This window comes from Gouania willdenowi, chromosome 15, assembly GCF_900634775.1.
Source record: "Gouania willdenowi chromosome 15, fGouWil2.1, whole genome shotgun sequence".
Lineage (NCBI taxonomy): Eukaryota > Metazoa > Chordata > Actinopteri > Blenniiformes > Gobiesocidae > Gouania > Gouania willdenowi.
In genome coordinates, this window is record NC_041058.1 from 3974083 (window position 1) to 3989822 (window position 15740).

At 36.5% G+C, this 15740-nt stretch overlaps 1 protein-coding gene across 4 annotated transcripts in view; it reads left to right on the forward strand.

Annotated features, from left to right (window-relative positions):
* Positions 1-15740, forward strand: part of abch1 (ATP-binding cassette, sub-family H, member 1) — a 36817-nt gene that overhangs the window by 8337 nt on the left and 12740 nt on the right. For all 4 annotated transcript variants that reach the window (XM_028469375.1, XM_028469378.1, XM_028469376.1 and 1 more), the window contains exons 2-7: positions 467-615; positions 4121-4280; positions 5705-5859; positions 9474-9581; positions 10134-10227; positions 14731-14805. In XM_028469375.1, coding sequence (XP_028325176.1) covers positions 467-615; positions 4121-4280; positions 5705-5859; positions 9474-9581; positions 10134-10227; positions 14731-14805 — 741 coding nt within the window. The remainder of the gene's footprint in view (positions 1-466; positions 616-4120; positions 4281-5704; positions 5860-9473; positions 9582-10133; positions 10228-14730; positions 14806-15740) is intronic.

Sequence of the window (15740 nt, forward strand, 5' to 3'; positions counted from 1 at the left end):
GTGTAACTTTTGGCCACTAGGGGCGCTAGATTTGTAACTTTCACATCTAGCGCCCCGAGTGGCCACAAGCGCTGCAGCACTGTTGCAAAAATCAACAAACATTCAGTCGAGCCGTCCTCCCTTGTCTTTTGATTGTGTTTGCAGACAGTAGTTGACCTGTAACTTTAAGGATTGGCTCAAAGGGCTGGGTCGGTCGGGCTGGGGTGTGAAGCAGGGCTGCTTTGAGTTTAAGAACTTGAAAATGTTAACCATAAAGCTAAGGGACCTGCCGAACAGAAAAAAGCTCAAACTACCAGCGTTTTTCTCCTTCCAGCATTTCTTTGGGAATTTACTTGATGCCACTGCTCCTTCTAAGCTAAAAATGTCCTCAAAGACTCTCATCTACGTACTCACGGTCTTTCCACACTGTGTTTGTTAATATTGTCTCGATCCGCTTGGTTTTTCTCACGACTTTTCTCTTTCCCAGCTGAAGGAGGACACCATGACGGCCGATTTGGAGGCGTCTCTGCCGTCTGGGCCAGAGGATTACGCCATCCGATGCAGAGATGTGTGCCGGTCATACGGGAAACTGAAGGTCCTCACCAGTCTGAACATGGCTGTGCAACAGGGACACATGTGAGTGTGTGTTGAATGTTATTTCATTTTATAGATTTAGCACTTTATTCTGCACTGTTTTTCTTTAGACATCACTTAAATACATATTCTTTTAGTTAGAGATCTCGTTTAACCGAAAACATTTTTCAAAAAAATTGTAAAATAGTAAACTAAAATATCATGAGTACAACAAACCGAGCTACAGCAATAAAAATCTACCAAAGAAACAGAAAAAAATGTAATGTAAAGAAACAAAAAATAACTAGTAAGAAGAATATTTGCATTTCCTGAAGAAAATGCAAGTGAGGATGAAGTCGCTCTACGCTGCATGAGCAAATTCAGAAGATCCATCCATCCATTTTTTGACCGGTTTGCTCAAACATTATCTTAGAATTAGCTTGGCATTAGCTTTAGCCAAGCATTAGCATTATCGTTACCATTAACATTAACATTAGCATTGGCAGTGGCATTAACATTAACCTATGATTAGCATTAACCAAGCAGGAGCATTAACCTAATGTTAGCATTATCAATAGTATAGAATTAGCAAAGCAGTGGCTAACCATTAGCCCACCATTAACATTAGCTAGCATGAGCATTGACTTAGTATTAGTATAGCATTAGCAAAGAAGTAGCAAAGCATTAGATTAGCTTAACATTAGCATATCATTAGCTAGCAATAACTAACATTATTTTAATGTTAGCACTAGCATTAGCTTAGCATTATCTAAAATTAGCATATTTTTAGCATTAGCCTAGCATTAGCATAGCATTAATATAAGATTAGCAAAGCAGTAGCAAAGCTTTAGCTTAGTTTAGCACTAGCTTACCATTAGCATTAACTAGCATTAACCTAACACTAGCATTAGCTTAGCATTAGCTTAACATTATTTAACATTAGTATAGTATTAGCATTGACCTAGCATTATCCTAGCGTAAGCTTAGCATTAGCTAAGGATTAGCATTAGTTTAGCATTGTCATTAACTCCTTCAATGCCAGCCATTTTAGAGCATTTTTAGTCATTTTTAAAGTCTCTCCCCCTGTTAGTTCCCACTCACGCAACTTCCTCCTCAGTATCACCGCTTGCCCCATTTTTTTTAATCGTTTTCTCTCACCATCGCCACACTATCAATAGTCCACTTAGTTCTACACATGCTCTGGTCGAGTGTGCGCTGCTGTGAACTGGTGGGAACTTCAGCATCGTAGCGCCATTTTCTTGTAAACTCCTTTCTTCTCTGCTCTGCCCATCACGGGTGATCTCTCATCCAAAGGTGCTCTGCTGCCACCTACATGTCACCAGTTGGTCACTACATCATGATACAAGTTAGATATTCACCGGAGAGCTTCGTCGCACTGTCTCTTAGCAACCCCAACCGAAAAAACACAATTCACGTCTATAGACGTGAATGGCACTCAATGAGTTAACCTAGCATTAGCCTTGCCAATAAACCCTGTGATGAAAATAATAACCAAGAGTAACAATAATAATAACAACACCATTAACAATAAAAACAACAATAAAATGATAAGATCACTGGAAAAATATTTGCTGATCAGCTCGTTTATGTTACAATCATTCGGTTTCTGCAGTTTTAGTCCATTTTGGGTTCTATGTAAGAAAAGATGCTAAACATTGTCATTTTATCACTTTACTAAAGTCAAACCAACGTAGTATCAACAATGGCAGGTCTGTTACCACAGTGGACCCCAGTCACCAGTTAAAAGGGTGACCACTTAAAACATAACCCCATTCTCTCTGTAAGAAGAGGTGTGAAGCCTCTTTTTAAAACTTCACATTAACATAATAATGATAATTAATGTTATTGTATTATATATGTTATCATTCTACTTAGCACATTATGATTTTACCCTAAAATAGTATGTTTATATATTTATTAATAAAACAATCTGGCTACTGCTACAGTTAAAATGCTTTTAATGCTGTTTTTCTTCAGTTATAAATAAACACTGTCTATGTCTCTATATCTATGTGCTAGAGTCCTACACTGAATGACACAATCTGTGGATTTGAGCTTCAGGAATTGAGGCTAACAATCATTGTTAAGGTGGAGCCAGTTTACGCACGTTGTCTTTTCGTCATTTATCCTCAGACTGATTATGTGCAAGAATGTCAATTATCCATGAAACTTTAAAAAGGGACGAGCTGGTTTGTTTCTATAATTTACACTTTCCTGTGCGTACGTATCGCTCTTCTCTCTGCGTGACAGCTTTACTTTAGGAGACTTTATCTTTATCTGTTTAGATGAAGCTTTGTAGCCAGACACAAAGCCTCGACTCATAACTAGTTTTACTGAGGATAAAACGGAGCGAGAAATGCAACAAGTGACTGTTTTTGGTTTAGAGTTACAAGAGGAAAGCACCTGTTGAAAGAGTGAATATGTGACCATATCATTTAAAGGGATTTAAAAGGATTTAAAGGTGTAATGCAGCTGCACGCGGCAGAAAAATACCCATTAGTCAGGGATACATTAAGAACTTTGATTTATTTTATTTTCCTCATCCATAAACCTTTTTCATCTAAAGTGTGTCATCTTGAGATATTATTAGTTTTGTGCACTTTTGAAGTCATTTTGTGTGTGTGTGTTTTTTTTTTTTGTTCTTTTTGTGTGTTTTTGGAGTAGTTTTGTGTCATTTTGTTTTCACTTTGCATGTGTTTGGAGTGGCTTTGTGTTTTTTGTTATGAGTTTTTGGAGTCGTTTTGTGTATTTTTGGAATAATATTGTGTATTTCTGTTGAGGTTTTGCATGTCCGGAGTCATTCTATGTATTGTGTGTTTTTTGGACTCATTTTGTGTGTTTTTTTGTGTGTTTTTAGGAGTTGGTGTTTTTCAGTCATCTTTTAGTTTTTGGAGTTATTTTGGGGGTTTTTGGAATCGTTTTGTGTATTGTTGGAGTCATTTTGTGGGTTTTTTTGTTCTTTTGTGTGTCTTTGGAGTAGTTTTATGTTATCTTTTTTCATTTTGCATGTTTTGGAGTGGCTTTGTGTTTTTTAGGAGTAATTTTTAGTTTTTGAGTCATTTTGTGTATTTATGTTGACGTTGTTTATGTTTGGAATCATTTGATGTATTTTGATGTCATTTTGTGCGTTTTTGGAGTCATTTTGTGTATTTGTTTCGGGGGCTTCCCTTGATTGAACTGAAGATCCTCATGTGGAGTCAGTGCAGAGCTCATCTGCTCCTTCTGCTCCGTGCTTTGATGTTTCCTCACATTGTTTTGTTCTGGTTGACAGTAATTTACTCAGTCGGGCTGTGGAACGTTAGTGATGTGACTTTTTTTACAAAGCCTGTCGTCTTTCTTTAGGTTTTATCTCATCTGTTTATCTTAAGTACTGGTAAAAGTCCTCAACAGGACTGATGCTACTCTGATAAGGTTCGACTGTTTCTCCTAACGTGAACATTCACCCCATCCAGCTGTTTTCATGTCCAGAAATATGGATTCATATTTGGATTACAAATATGAATCCAACATTGCATATTTAAATGAAATTCATGATGTTTCATTGCAGTTACGGCCTTTTGGGCCCCAGCGGCTGTGGGAAGACTACACTGCTGAAATGCATCGTGGGAACCCTGAAAATATCCAAGGGTCACATCACAGTGTTGGGAAAACCACCTGCGTTTCCCGGACACAACGTTCCTGGGAGGAAGGTTGGATACATGCCACAGGTAAAACTCACAAAGCCATGACAAAATCCCAATGCACAAAATCCCAACAGACAAAATCCCAATGAACAAAATCCAGACAGACAAAATCTTAACGAACAAAATCCCAACTGACAAAAATCCAAAAGACAAAACATCCCAATGAAATTAAATCCTAACCCACAAAATCCTAACAGACAAAATCCCAACGGACACAAAATAAAATCTCAGCGCACAACATCCCAACCCACAAAATCCCAACCCACAAAATCCTAACGGACAAAATTCAGATGCACAAAATCCCAACAGACAAAATCCCAACAGACAAAATCTTAACAGACAAAATCATAACAGACACAAAATCCCAATGAAATAAAATCCCAACCCACAAAATCCTCACATACAAATCCCAATGGACACAAAATCCCAACCCACAAAATCCAAACTCTCAAAATTCCAACAGACACAATACCAACAAAATAATATCCCAACGCTCAAAATCCCAACTCTCAAAATCCCAATGGACAAAATCCCAACACCTTTTTTTCCCCTGTTGTCAAAACTCCCACTGTTAAATTTTGACTTTGAACGCCTCCAAAACTTGTTAAAGTGACTGAAAATGTCTTTTTTTTTTTTCCACCTTTGAAGCATTAAATAATAAGGAAGGTGAATGTATACATGTTCATATCATAATATTAAATGTGTTTAAACCCTAAACTGTAAGTTGTGAACATGTGATAAAAGTAGTTCTATAAAGCAGCAGGTGTTTATAGGATTGACACAGAGCTGCAGCGTGGACTGTGATCCAGCCTGGAGCGTCCAGTGATGGATGTGGGGTTGGATGTGTGATGAGGCCGGTGACGTTCCATGGCGCGTCAACTTCCCTCCTTCCTTCAGGAAGTGATCTATGTGAAAAGAAAAAAAGGAAGTGATCTATGAGCTGCAGGCGAAGCAACAGGACACCGACATCAGCAGCTGCAGGGAGACAGTTCAGCTCATTAACAAACCTCTGAAACCAGATTACAAACCATGTACTGGCTGCATGTGGTATTAAATGATGATTTACTGGTTTTTACCCAGTGTTTGCAGCTTGTAAAGCCTTTGTTCGACACCAATGTATTAAAAAAGGACATCTTTGAGCTTCAGTAATGACTGAAAATCCATTTTCTTATCATGTCTTGGTCTTTTCTATGGCTTTTGGATTTGTCTGATGTGTCTTGGTCTTGTCTAGTCTTTTCTTGGTCATGTTGTGTCTTGTCTTGTTGTGTTTTATTTTGTCTTGTCTCTCTCTATGGTTTTTCCCACCATTAAAACACTCTTGATAAGGACTTTTCTAAGGCTCTGATCTGAAATCCAAAGTCTTCATGTTTAGTCCAAGGACAATAAATAATAATAATAATAATAAATATGATTTATGTTATGAATTAAAGCTGTTTTTGTCTGTACAGGACTTGGCTTTGTACAACGAGTTCACCATCAGCGACACCCTGTCCTTCTTCGGGCGGATTCACGGGCTGACGTCAAAGGAGACTCAGGCACGCATGGACTTCCTCGTCGAATTCTTACATCTACCTCAGAAGAACAGTTTGGTCCGAAATCTCAGGTGAGCCGTCCCCGGTTGGGTCACTTTTAGCTTCACGCAGGCCTCTGGTCTCCAGACATGGCCACGCCCTGAAGCACAACGGGTGAATACTTGAAAAGGAAATTATCTGTCTTAAGCATGTGGTGTTTCAGTCATTCTGGTGATTATTATAATCGGTGACACTTGATTAGTTATCAGTTGTCTCTCTGTTTAACGGCTTTACTTTCGGAGACTTTGTCTTTATCTGTTCAAATAAAAGTTTAAATGAAGGTTTAAATTAAGCCTTGAGTCATAATTAGTTTTACTGAGAAACTATGAGGATTAAACTGAGAAATGCAACGAGTGACTGTTTTTGGTTTAGAGTTACAAGAGGAAAAAACCTGTTGAAAGAGTGAATATGTGACCATATAATTTAAAGTGATTTAAAGTGATAATGCACCTGCACAAGGAAGGAAAATACCCATTAGTCAGGGATACATTGTGAACTTTTTATTTTCTTTTGCTCATCCATAAACAGGAAGGATTGTGTTTTAACTGTGTCATCTTGAGATATTAATTGTATTAGTTACAAACCTCTTCATATAGAACAAAATACAGTTTAAAATAAATACTCTTATTCTACCTAAATTAATAAATATATATGTAAATTAAAAAAAGCTAATTTGATAATTTTTCAACAATTTGAATCTAACAAATATTTTCTTTGTCGTTTGGTGTGTTTTCTGTGTTATTTTGTGTATTGTTTGTCCTTTTGGGTGTTTTTGGAGTCGTTTTCTGTTTTTTTTTTTAAATCAATGTGTGTAATTGTTGTTGACGTTTTGTATGTCTGGAATCATTCTATGTATTTCAATGTATTTTTGTGTATTTTTCGAGTCATTTTGTGTATTTTTCGAGTCATTTTGTGTGTTTTTGGAGTCATTTTGTCTGTTTTTGGAGTCATTTTGTGTATTTTTGGAGTCATTTTGTGTGTTTTTGGAGTCAACATCCAGTCCTGCAAAAGTTAAGGATTCCTCTCATTTTACTGAATCTTCTTTGCAAAAAATTACAAAAGCTAAATTAGATATTTTGATCAAATAAAACTCCTCTTATAGAACAAGTTCTGATGAACTACGGCCGGGCCCGCGGAACTTCTCCGCGCCAAAAAGCACGTACCACGTTCCCGAGAGTTCAGTCACATGACTCGATTCTACCGAGTAAAAAAAGGTCTCCGAGAGGCTCTTGACATCTGCTCATAGAATATCTCGCTGGCTCCGAGCATCGATGCGTACACATCCATAGATTATAGCTACCAAATTTCAGCCCGATCCGTTCATGAATAACAGAGGAGTAGTGATTTTAACTAGTGTACACAACAAGAAGAAGAAGAAGAAGGTCAAAGTGAGGGCGTTTTGAGTCTGGTAGCCTGGCCTATAAAGGTCAAGAGTTTGAACAACAATTAAGACCATGTGAGACTCTCTTCTCTTAAATTCCTGCTAATGTGGCAGCACTGGTTTGAAGCCTTTTGTTCAGGCACTCAGGTTCAGTCCTTTAACATATCACTGGAAGGGAATGTTGTGTAACATCACTTTATTGTTTTACACCACACATGTGGTTACCCATTGTAGAGAAACCTCCTTTTCTCCATCTGTCAAGACAAATATGAGATAAAGGAGTGCAAACAGGAAGAATGGCTTTCCTGCAGATTACATTATGTCTTAATCAAACATGCACCATTCTTACTCTGCTATACCTTAATATTTAGAGTAGATAAAACTGTTTGAACCTATGAGTCGACCCGATAACTTGCTATTTACCGTCTGCAATATGTGGAACACAAAGAGTAATCTTCAAGTTTTCACATCACGTGAAACATGATTAAAAAGAACAGAAAATGAAAAACAAAAACACACCGAAAAGTCACGAAAAGGCAGAGACACAAAAACATGCTAAGTCACACCAATAAATATTTCCAGATGAGGGAAAACATCCTCAAGTTTTCTTTACCCTCACATGATACAGCACACCATGACACACAACACAATACAAAAAAAGACTGAAAAACACACAAAACAAGAACAAAAACACACAAAACAAGAACAAAAACATGCAGAACAAGAAGAAAAACACACAAAACAAGAACAAAAATGCACAAAACAAGAACAAAAATACACAAAACAAGAATAAAAATACACAAAACAAGAACAAAAATACTCAAAACAAGAACAAAAATACACAAAACAAGAATAAAAATACACAAAACAGAACAAAAAAACTCAAAACAAGAAGAAAAACACTCAAAACAAGAACAAAAATACACAAAACAAGAATAAAAATACACAAAACAAGAACAAAAATACACAAAACAAGAATAAAAATACACAAAACAGAACAAAAAAACTCAAAACAAGAACAAAAACACACAAAACAAGAACAAAAATACTCAAAACAGAACAAAAATACTCAAAACAAGAACAAAAATACACAAAACAAGAACAAAAATTCTCAAAACAAGAACAAAAATACACAAAACAAGAACAAAAATACTCAAAACAAGAACAAAAATACACAAAACAAGAACAAAAATACACAAAACAGAACAAAAAAACTCAAAACAAGAACAAAAACACACAAAACAAGAACAAAAATACTCAAAACAGAACAAAAATACTCAAAACAAGAACAAAAATACACAAAACAAGAACAAAAATACTCAAAACAAGAACAAAAATACACAAAACAAGAACAAAAATACTCAAAACAGAACAAACATACTCAAAACAAGAATAAAAATACACAAAACAAGAACAAAAATACTCAAAACAGAACAAAAATACTCAAAACAAGAACACAAATACACAAAACAAGAATAAAAATACACAAAACAAGAACAAAAATACACAAAACAAGAATAAAAATACACAAAACAAGAACAAAAATACTCAAAACAGAACAAAAATACTCAAAACAAGAACACAAATACACAAAACAAGAATAAAAATACACAAAACAAGAACAAAAATACTCAAAACAAGAACACAAATACACAAAACAAGAACAAAAAGAACCAAACAAGAACAAAAATACACAAAACAAAAAGTACAAAAATGGCCGCTGCACAGACGAGGTCATTCTTAATTTTTCGAGTGTGAATTAATGAACAATTTTTGTTCTTCTTTGTACATTTAGTCCATTCACAGGTACAAATCTATTCTCTATACGTCTGTAACAAAGGAGAGGAACAGATCTAGGGTGTTGGTTAGTTAATTTCCTGTGGTCCTGATTATGTGGGTTGCTCTGGATTCGCATCCCTGACTCTCTACAAAGGCCTCTGTGTTCCCTGGAAAGGTGCCGGGAAGGCCTCATCCCATATTAATGTATGCTGTGTGCAAACAGGCTGTCAGGTTACTCAGCTGCTTCTCCTTTACCCATCAAACCCAAAGCACTGTGACACCCAATACATAACAGATAATCAATAATGAGGAGAACAATAACAACAGTAACAACACTGACAATGGAAATGATAAAAACAGCAACAATGACAATGGAAATTTACTTTGATTTCATAACGTGTCTCAACTGTTGACTGCCAGTCTTCTACAGAGGCATCTGCTGATCTCCTGACAGCTGCTCTCCCACGTGTGTGTGTGTGTTCACAGCGGCGGCCAAAGGCGGCGTGTGTCTCTCGGTGCGGCTCTGCTGCAGAATCCAGAGCTGCTGATCCTGGACGAGCCGACGGTCGGGGTGGACCCTGTGCTGAGGGCCAAGTACGTACAACTGTGTTTGAAAAAGGTCTTCAAACCAGCGGCTCTCGAGCCTCATGCGGCTGTTTAGCTCCCCTGCTGAGGCTCCTATCACTGATGCAACAGAAATCACAAACGTTTTTGTTGTTGTTTTTTTTTAATAGTTTTGTTGTCATTTTGTGTGTTTTTAGAATCAGTTTGTGTATTTTTGTCTTTTATGTTTTTCTGTCTTTTTGTGTGATTTTGTTGTCGTCATATTGTGGGTTTTCATAATAACGTTGTGTATTTTTGTTTGTGTTTTATGTTTTTCATATTGTCATTTTTGATATTTTGTGTTTTGTCGTCATTTTTGTGTGTTTTTTGAATCATTATGTGTATTATGTCGTGTTCTGTGGTTTTGTTGATATTTTGTGTGTTTGCTTTGAGGGCCGCATGTGGCCCGCTAACCTCCAGTTGCCAATCCCGCTTCAGTGTTTCCTTTTCCAACCCCCAGGCTGCTTAACAGCACCCAGCAATGCTGAGTTATGCTCTAAATGACTTAAAAGATGGTTGTGCGACTTCTTTGTCTTTGTGCAGGATCTGGCAGCATCTGGTTGAAATCGTAAAAACGGGGAAGGTGTCGGTCATCATCACCACACATTACATCGAGGAGGCTCGGCAGGCCAACATGGTGAGTTCTTACTTTTCTCTGTTCAAACAAAGGGTTAAAGAAACAGAAACAAGAGATACTTTGGAAGGAGTCAAGCTTCTTCTTCTGTGAAAATGTAGCTACTAGCGTTAGCTGCTGCTGGTTTATCAAGTTTTTCACACTGGTCCCACTCTAATGTTCTGATTTAAGTGGTGACCATGTTATGTGGTGGTCGACTTTCTTCTTCTTCTTCTTCTTCTTTGGAGGTGAGTATGAAACTGCTAGCATTAGCTGCTGCTGGTTTATCAAGTTTTTCACACTGGTCCCACTCTAATGTTCTGATTTAAGTGGTGACCATGTTATGTGGTGGTCGACTTTCTTCTTCTTCTTCTTTTTCTTCTTCTTTGGAGGTGAGTATGAAACTGCTAGCGTTAGCTGCTGCTGGTTTATCAAGTTTTTCACACTGGTCCCACTCTAATGTTCTGATTTAAGTGGTGACCATGTTATGTGGTGGTCGACTTTCTTCTTCTTTTTCTTCTTCTTTGGAGGTGAGTATGAAACTGCTAGCGTTAGCTGCTGCTGGTTTATCAAGTTTTTCACACTGGTCCCACTCTAATGTTGTGGTGTAAGTGGTGGCCGTGTTATGTGGTGGAACCGGTATACCGCCCACCCCTATAATGATAATAAATATACATATATATCCAAGTCCTGATCGAGAGGTAATGTCCGATTCCGATCAAGTCTGAAACCACGTGATTGGGCCCGATTTCTGATCATGTGATCAGAACGGGACATCCTTAATTATTACACTAACCACTAACTCTTTTGTCGTTAGCATGAATAATGCTAATAACCCAAACCGTTTGTTACCCTAACCCTAACCCTTCGTTACGCTAACTGCTAACTCTTTTGTCATTAGCATGAATAATGCTCTTTTGTGTATTTTTATTGTCCTTTTGTGTATTTTTCTGTGATTTTGTCTGTTATTTTGAGACATTTGGGTTTACTTTTAGAGCTTCACCAATGTAGCTTGCGGGCCGCATTTCTTTTGTTTATCTCTACCTAACCCTAACCCTACCTAGCACCACTAGATCCCTCCACCTAACCCTAAAAATGCCAACATAGCTCCAAAGGTGTCATAATCTAGCGAACGACGCTTAATGACAACTTAATGACAGCGTTCATGACACCTTATTCATGCTAATCAGCCTTATGCATAAAACTGCAAATAAGTGTTACCAAAACCAGGTTAAGATACGCAGATACCAACTTTAGGGGAAATTAGGAAGCAACACCACTCATGTTCACATCTGGTCAATTTTCTATGTTTAGAATGAGAAGTACTTGCTGTATTTTTATGATCAGATGTCTGAGGTGTGCTACATGTGGTTTCACTTCTCTTTTATTGTTCCCTGTTGTCTTACTTTATATGATATTACTGTATTCAGTGCAGAAGTGAAGCCTGCCTGCTTTGTGTGCAGACAGAAGTGAAGCTTCAGGCCTGGTATTTAAAGCTCTTTTTCACTCTTTACTGCAGAATTCCTCCTCACATGATGAGTTAAACGTTGCCTCGGGATGTTTATAATTGCAGAGAAACTCTCCTGTGTGGGACACAGAAGTCTGGGTTTGAAATGACGAGTTATTATTAACATGTATTTTACACAATACATCTATTTTTAAAAAACAAATTACAATTACATTTTCTATTTTTTTTTTTTTACTTATTTTGATTATTGATTCATTAATTTTATTATTTCTGTTTGTTTTCTTATTTTTTCCTTTTTATATCTTTTATTTTTTATTTTTTTGTTTGTTCATATATTAATTTGTTTGTTTACTTGTTTTATGTTGTTGTTTGATTTCACTAATTTGTGAATTCACTTGTTTTTTTATGTAGAAAAATATATTATTTACCATTTACAATATTAGTTATAATATCACACAATTAATTATGAAAAGAACAAAATAAACTAATTGCAGTTACAATTACATTTTGTATTTATTAAAAAAAACTTTGCTGTCATTGAGGATTTTATTTTTTATTCATTATCTTTTATGATTATCATGTTTAATCTCTTATTTTTTCTTTTTATAGTTTTTTATTTGCTATTTTTTCTACATTTATTCATTGTTTATTCATTCATTTATTTAGTTGTATATTTTTTGTGTTTTATTTATTTACCCGTTTATTTTTACATTTCTATTCTTTCTTATTTATTGATACATTTATTTCTTTACATATTTATTTGTTTGTTTGTGGTTTGGTTCACTAATTTCTGAATTCCCTTCTTTCTTTTTATTTTGAAAAATGTATTATTTACCATTCAGAATATTAGTTCTGATATCAAACGATTAATTGTGTCTATGGACAGATTTTTATTTATTTTTTATTCTAGTTATAACTTTAATTAATATTATTGTATTATATACATATATTTTATTTACATTATTTTGATTAGTTGCTTATTTACAAACGTCCATGGACACGTAACAAAGTCGCACCAACTGGTTTGATGCGTGTTTATTTTTGTGCTGCTGGTGTCAAACCTGGAGCAGGAGAAACTGCACAGCACAGTTTTAAAGTCTCCACTATAATGAGACTGACTTGATGACGTGTGTCTGCTGCAATACTTGACTTCAGGAATGAGGTTGTGTCAACACGCCGCCGCGGCTTCCGACCTGAAGCACAAAGCAACTATGTGCGTTTGGCTCAATGAGCGAAGTGTGTGACGCACGAAATCAGGCCAGGGTTGTTTTCGCATTTGTATCATTGAATCAGGTGACCCAGCAAACAAAAAAAAAAACAATGAGTACCTGTCAGCGGAGACTCCGCCCACTGAAATCCAGGGTTACTGTTTATCCAAAACATGCCAAGTACAGTCTATATTTAATTTCAGCGACTTCTTTTTGTCTTCTTTTTGAATAATGTGTTAAGATTTATGTACAAACATTTAACAAAATAAACTTGCCGTAATTATTGTACAGAAGCCAAGGACACATCAAAGTGATCAGCAGATGCCTCTGAAGAAGACTAGCAGTTGACAGTCGAAATATGTCAGGAGATCAAAGTCAATTTCCTAAAAAAATAAAAAAAAAAACCTGTTTTCTGAATAAAATAAAACTTACCAGGGCTCTACACTAACTTAGTAGTAGTTTTGTATGAAGTAACAGGACCATCTATAAGGGGGAATAAAGGGTAGAACTTTTTGGGGTCCATCCCTAAAGTCAGCAAAATGATGGTCCATTGTTCTATGAATCTGTTATAACCACATTTATTTATTTATCTGAATAATATCCACTGTTATCCAGGAACGTTTATTATTATTTGCGTCATAGTATATAGTCATCTTAAAAATGTAAATCCTTGTTTTAATCAGGAATAAAATGGGTTAAAAGTGACCAAACATGGTGGAAATGGTGATGAGCAGCTTTGTTGCGCTGTGGAGGTTCTTCTTCTACTTATTATAAGAGGTTGTAAATGAACACATTGGTGCACTAGCGCCCCCTCAAACTGAGGTCAAAAGCTGAATTGTTTGGTTTTATTTCTGGTATTTTTAGCTGTAACGTTCTCATTTATTTATGAGGTCTTGCGTGCGATCCACACAAAATGCCTCCGCGATCAACCGGTCGATCGCTATCAATGTATTGTTTATCCCTGATTTACACCATAGTATATAGTCAATAGTATATAGTGACGAACAACTCAAAAATGGAAAAGCCTGGCATCTTATTGCTATGCACATACTGCAAACAGATCTGTGCTTCCAATATTGAAAGCATCAGCCACGAAAGAAGCTGCAAAAAGAAGTCTCAAAGGAGACGAAACTTAGGAATTGCCTTATTAAGCTGAATCGGCGGTCTGCATAGACGTAAAGAGCCATAGAGAGTAATCTTAAAGATGTACATTGTTGTTTGAACCACAAATAAAATGGGTTGAAAGTGACCAAAAATGGTGGAAAACGGTGGTGAAATGGGATTTTAAAAACCTCAGAAATTGGTTAAAAGTTGCAAATTAGAGTGGGCAAAAACGGACAGAAAAAGTGGTAAAAAAAGGTGTCAAAGTGTCAGTATTGGAATAATTAGATAATAGGCATGACAAATCGTGAATGTGGTTAAATTGGCAAAAAAAAAAACAGCATGAAATATGGTGAAAAGATGTTAAAAGTGACAATAATGGAATGGGTCAACATATGCAACATCACGTGGGAAAAGTGGTGGAAGTGGTTTATAAGTACGTGTGGAAAAAAATTTAACAAAAATGCATTAAAAGGAGCAAAAATGCGGCAAGAAAAAGTGATAAAAATAGTTTAAAATATGGCAAGTTTGGTGTAGTTGCAGAAAAAGGGTAAATAAATAAGCAAAAAATGGGCTGAAATTGTTAATAAAGTATATTCTTAGTTTCTTGAAGGCATTTTGCGACCCACCCCGAGTGTCTTTGCAACCTCAAATGGGGGTCCTAACCTCTGCTATAACAGTAGTGGTCTGGGAGAACATGCAAACCCCGTGCTGAAAGTGTTGTTGTTACTCCACGTGTGTGTTTTGCAGGTCGGTCTCATGAGAAACGGACGTTTGTTGGCTGAAGGTCCTCCAGACGCCGTCATGAAGCAGCACAGTGCCACTGTGAGTCTGTGTGTGTGTGTGTGCATGTGCGTGTGTGTGTGTGTGCGTTTTTCTATTGTAATTCTGTATTTTGGATGCATTTGTATTTTAACTGTGGGTCCCTGTACATAAGCGCTTGAGCTTCTTGGGTCTCCCCTTTTTTACAAAATGGACTTCTTTATAAACAAAACTGAATGATAAAAATTGTCACGTTTTGTAAATAAATAAATAAACATGGTACTGCGACCTGAATCAGAAACATCCCTAAAACCACATGTTTCTGACCCGCTTGCTTTTTTTTCAGGAACGCAGGGGGTCTGCTGGTGTCTATCTCCAGCTTTCTACGGGCGCTAGGCGGGGGTACACCCTGGACAGGGGCACCAGTCCTTTGTAGGGCTAAATGGTTTTTATAATAATAAATAGAAAATTATTATGAAATATGAATTAAATACAATTATTTATTGATTAAAAACATCTTAAAACACACATGCACACATATGGATACAAGTTCTTTTTGTCTTCTTTTTGGAAGTAATATATTAAGGTTTCACTTTTTTCAGGAAATTTACTTTTATCTCCTGACATGTTTGGACTGCCAACTGTCAGTCTTCCTCAGAGGCATCAGAGGCCTGTGTCCTTAATACGTCTCTTCTCCAGAGACCATTGGGCGACAGGGGGGTGTGGCCAGCCGGAGAGAACTTTCAAGTTGGCCACGCCCAGAAAGAAACATGAATGCGATCAGTAGATGCCTCTGAGGAAGACTGACAGTTGGCAATCCAAACACATCAGGAGGTCAAAGTAAATTTCCTGAAAAAAGTTGTCTGAAGAGATTAAACCTATTAATATTTGGACTATGAATAACATTAATGTTGTTATATTGATACAATGTAAAAATTATTTAATAAAGATTATACATTTTAATAAGCTTTCCTACAGTGTAAAATGTTCATTTTAAT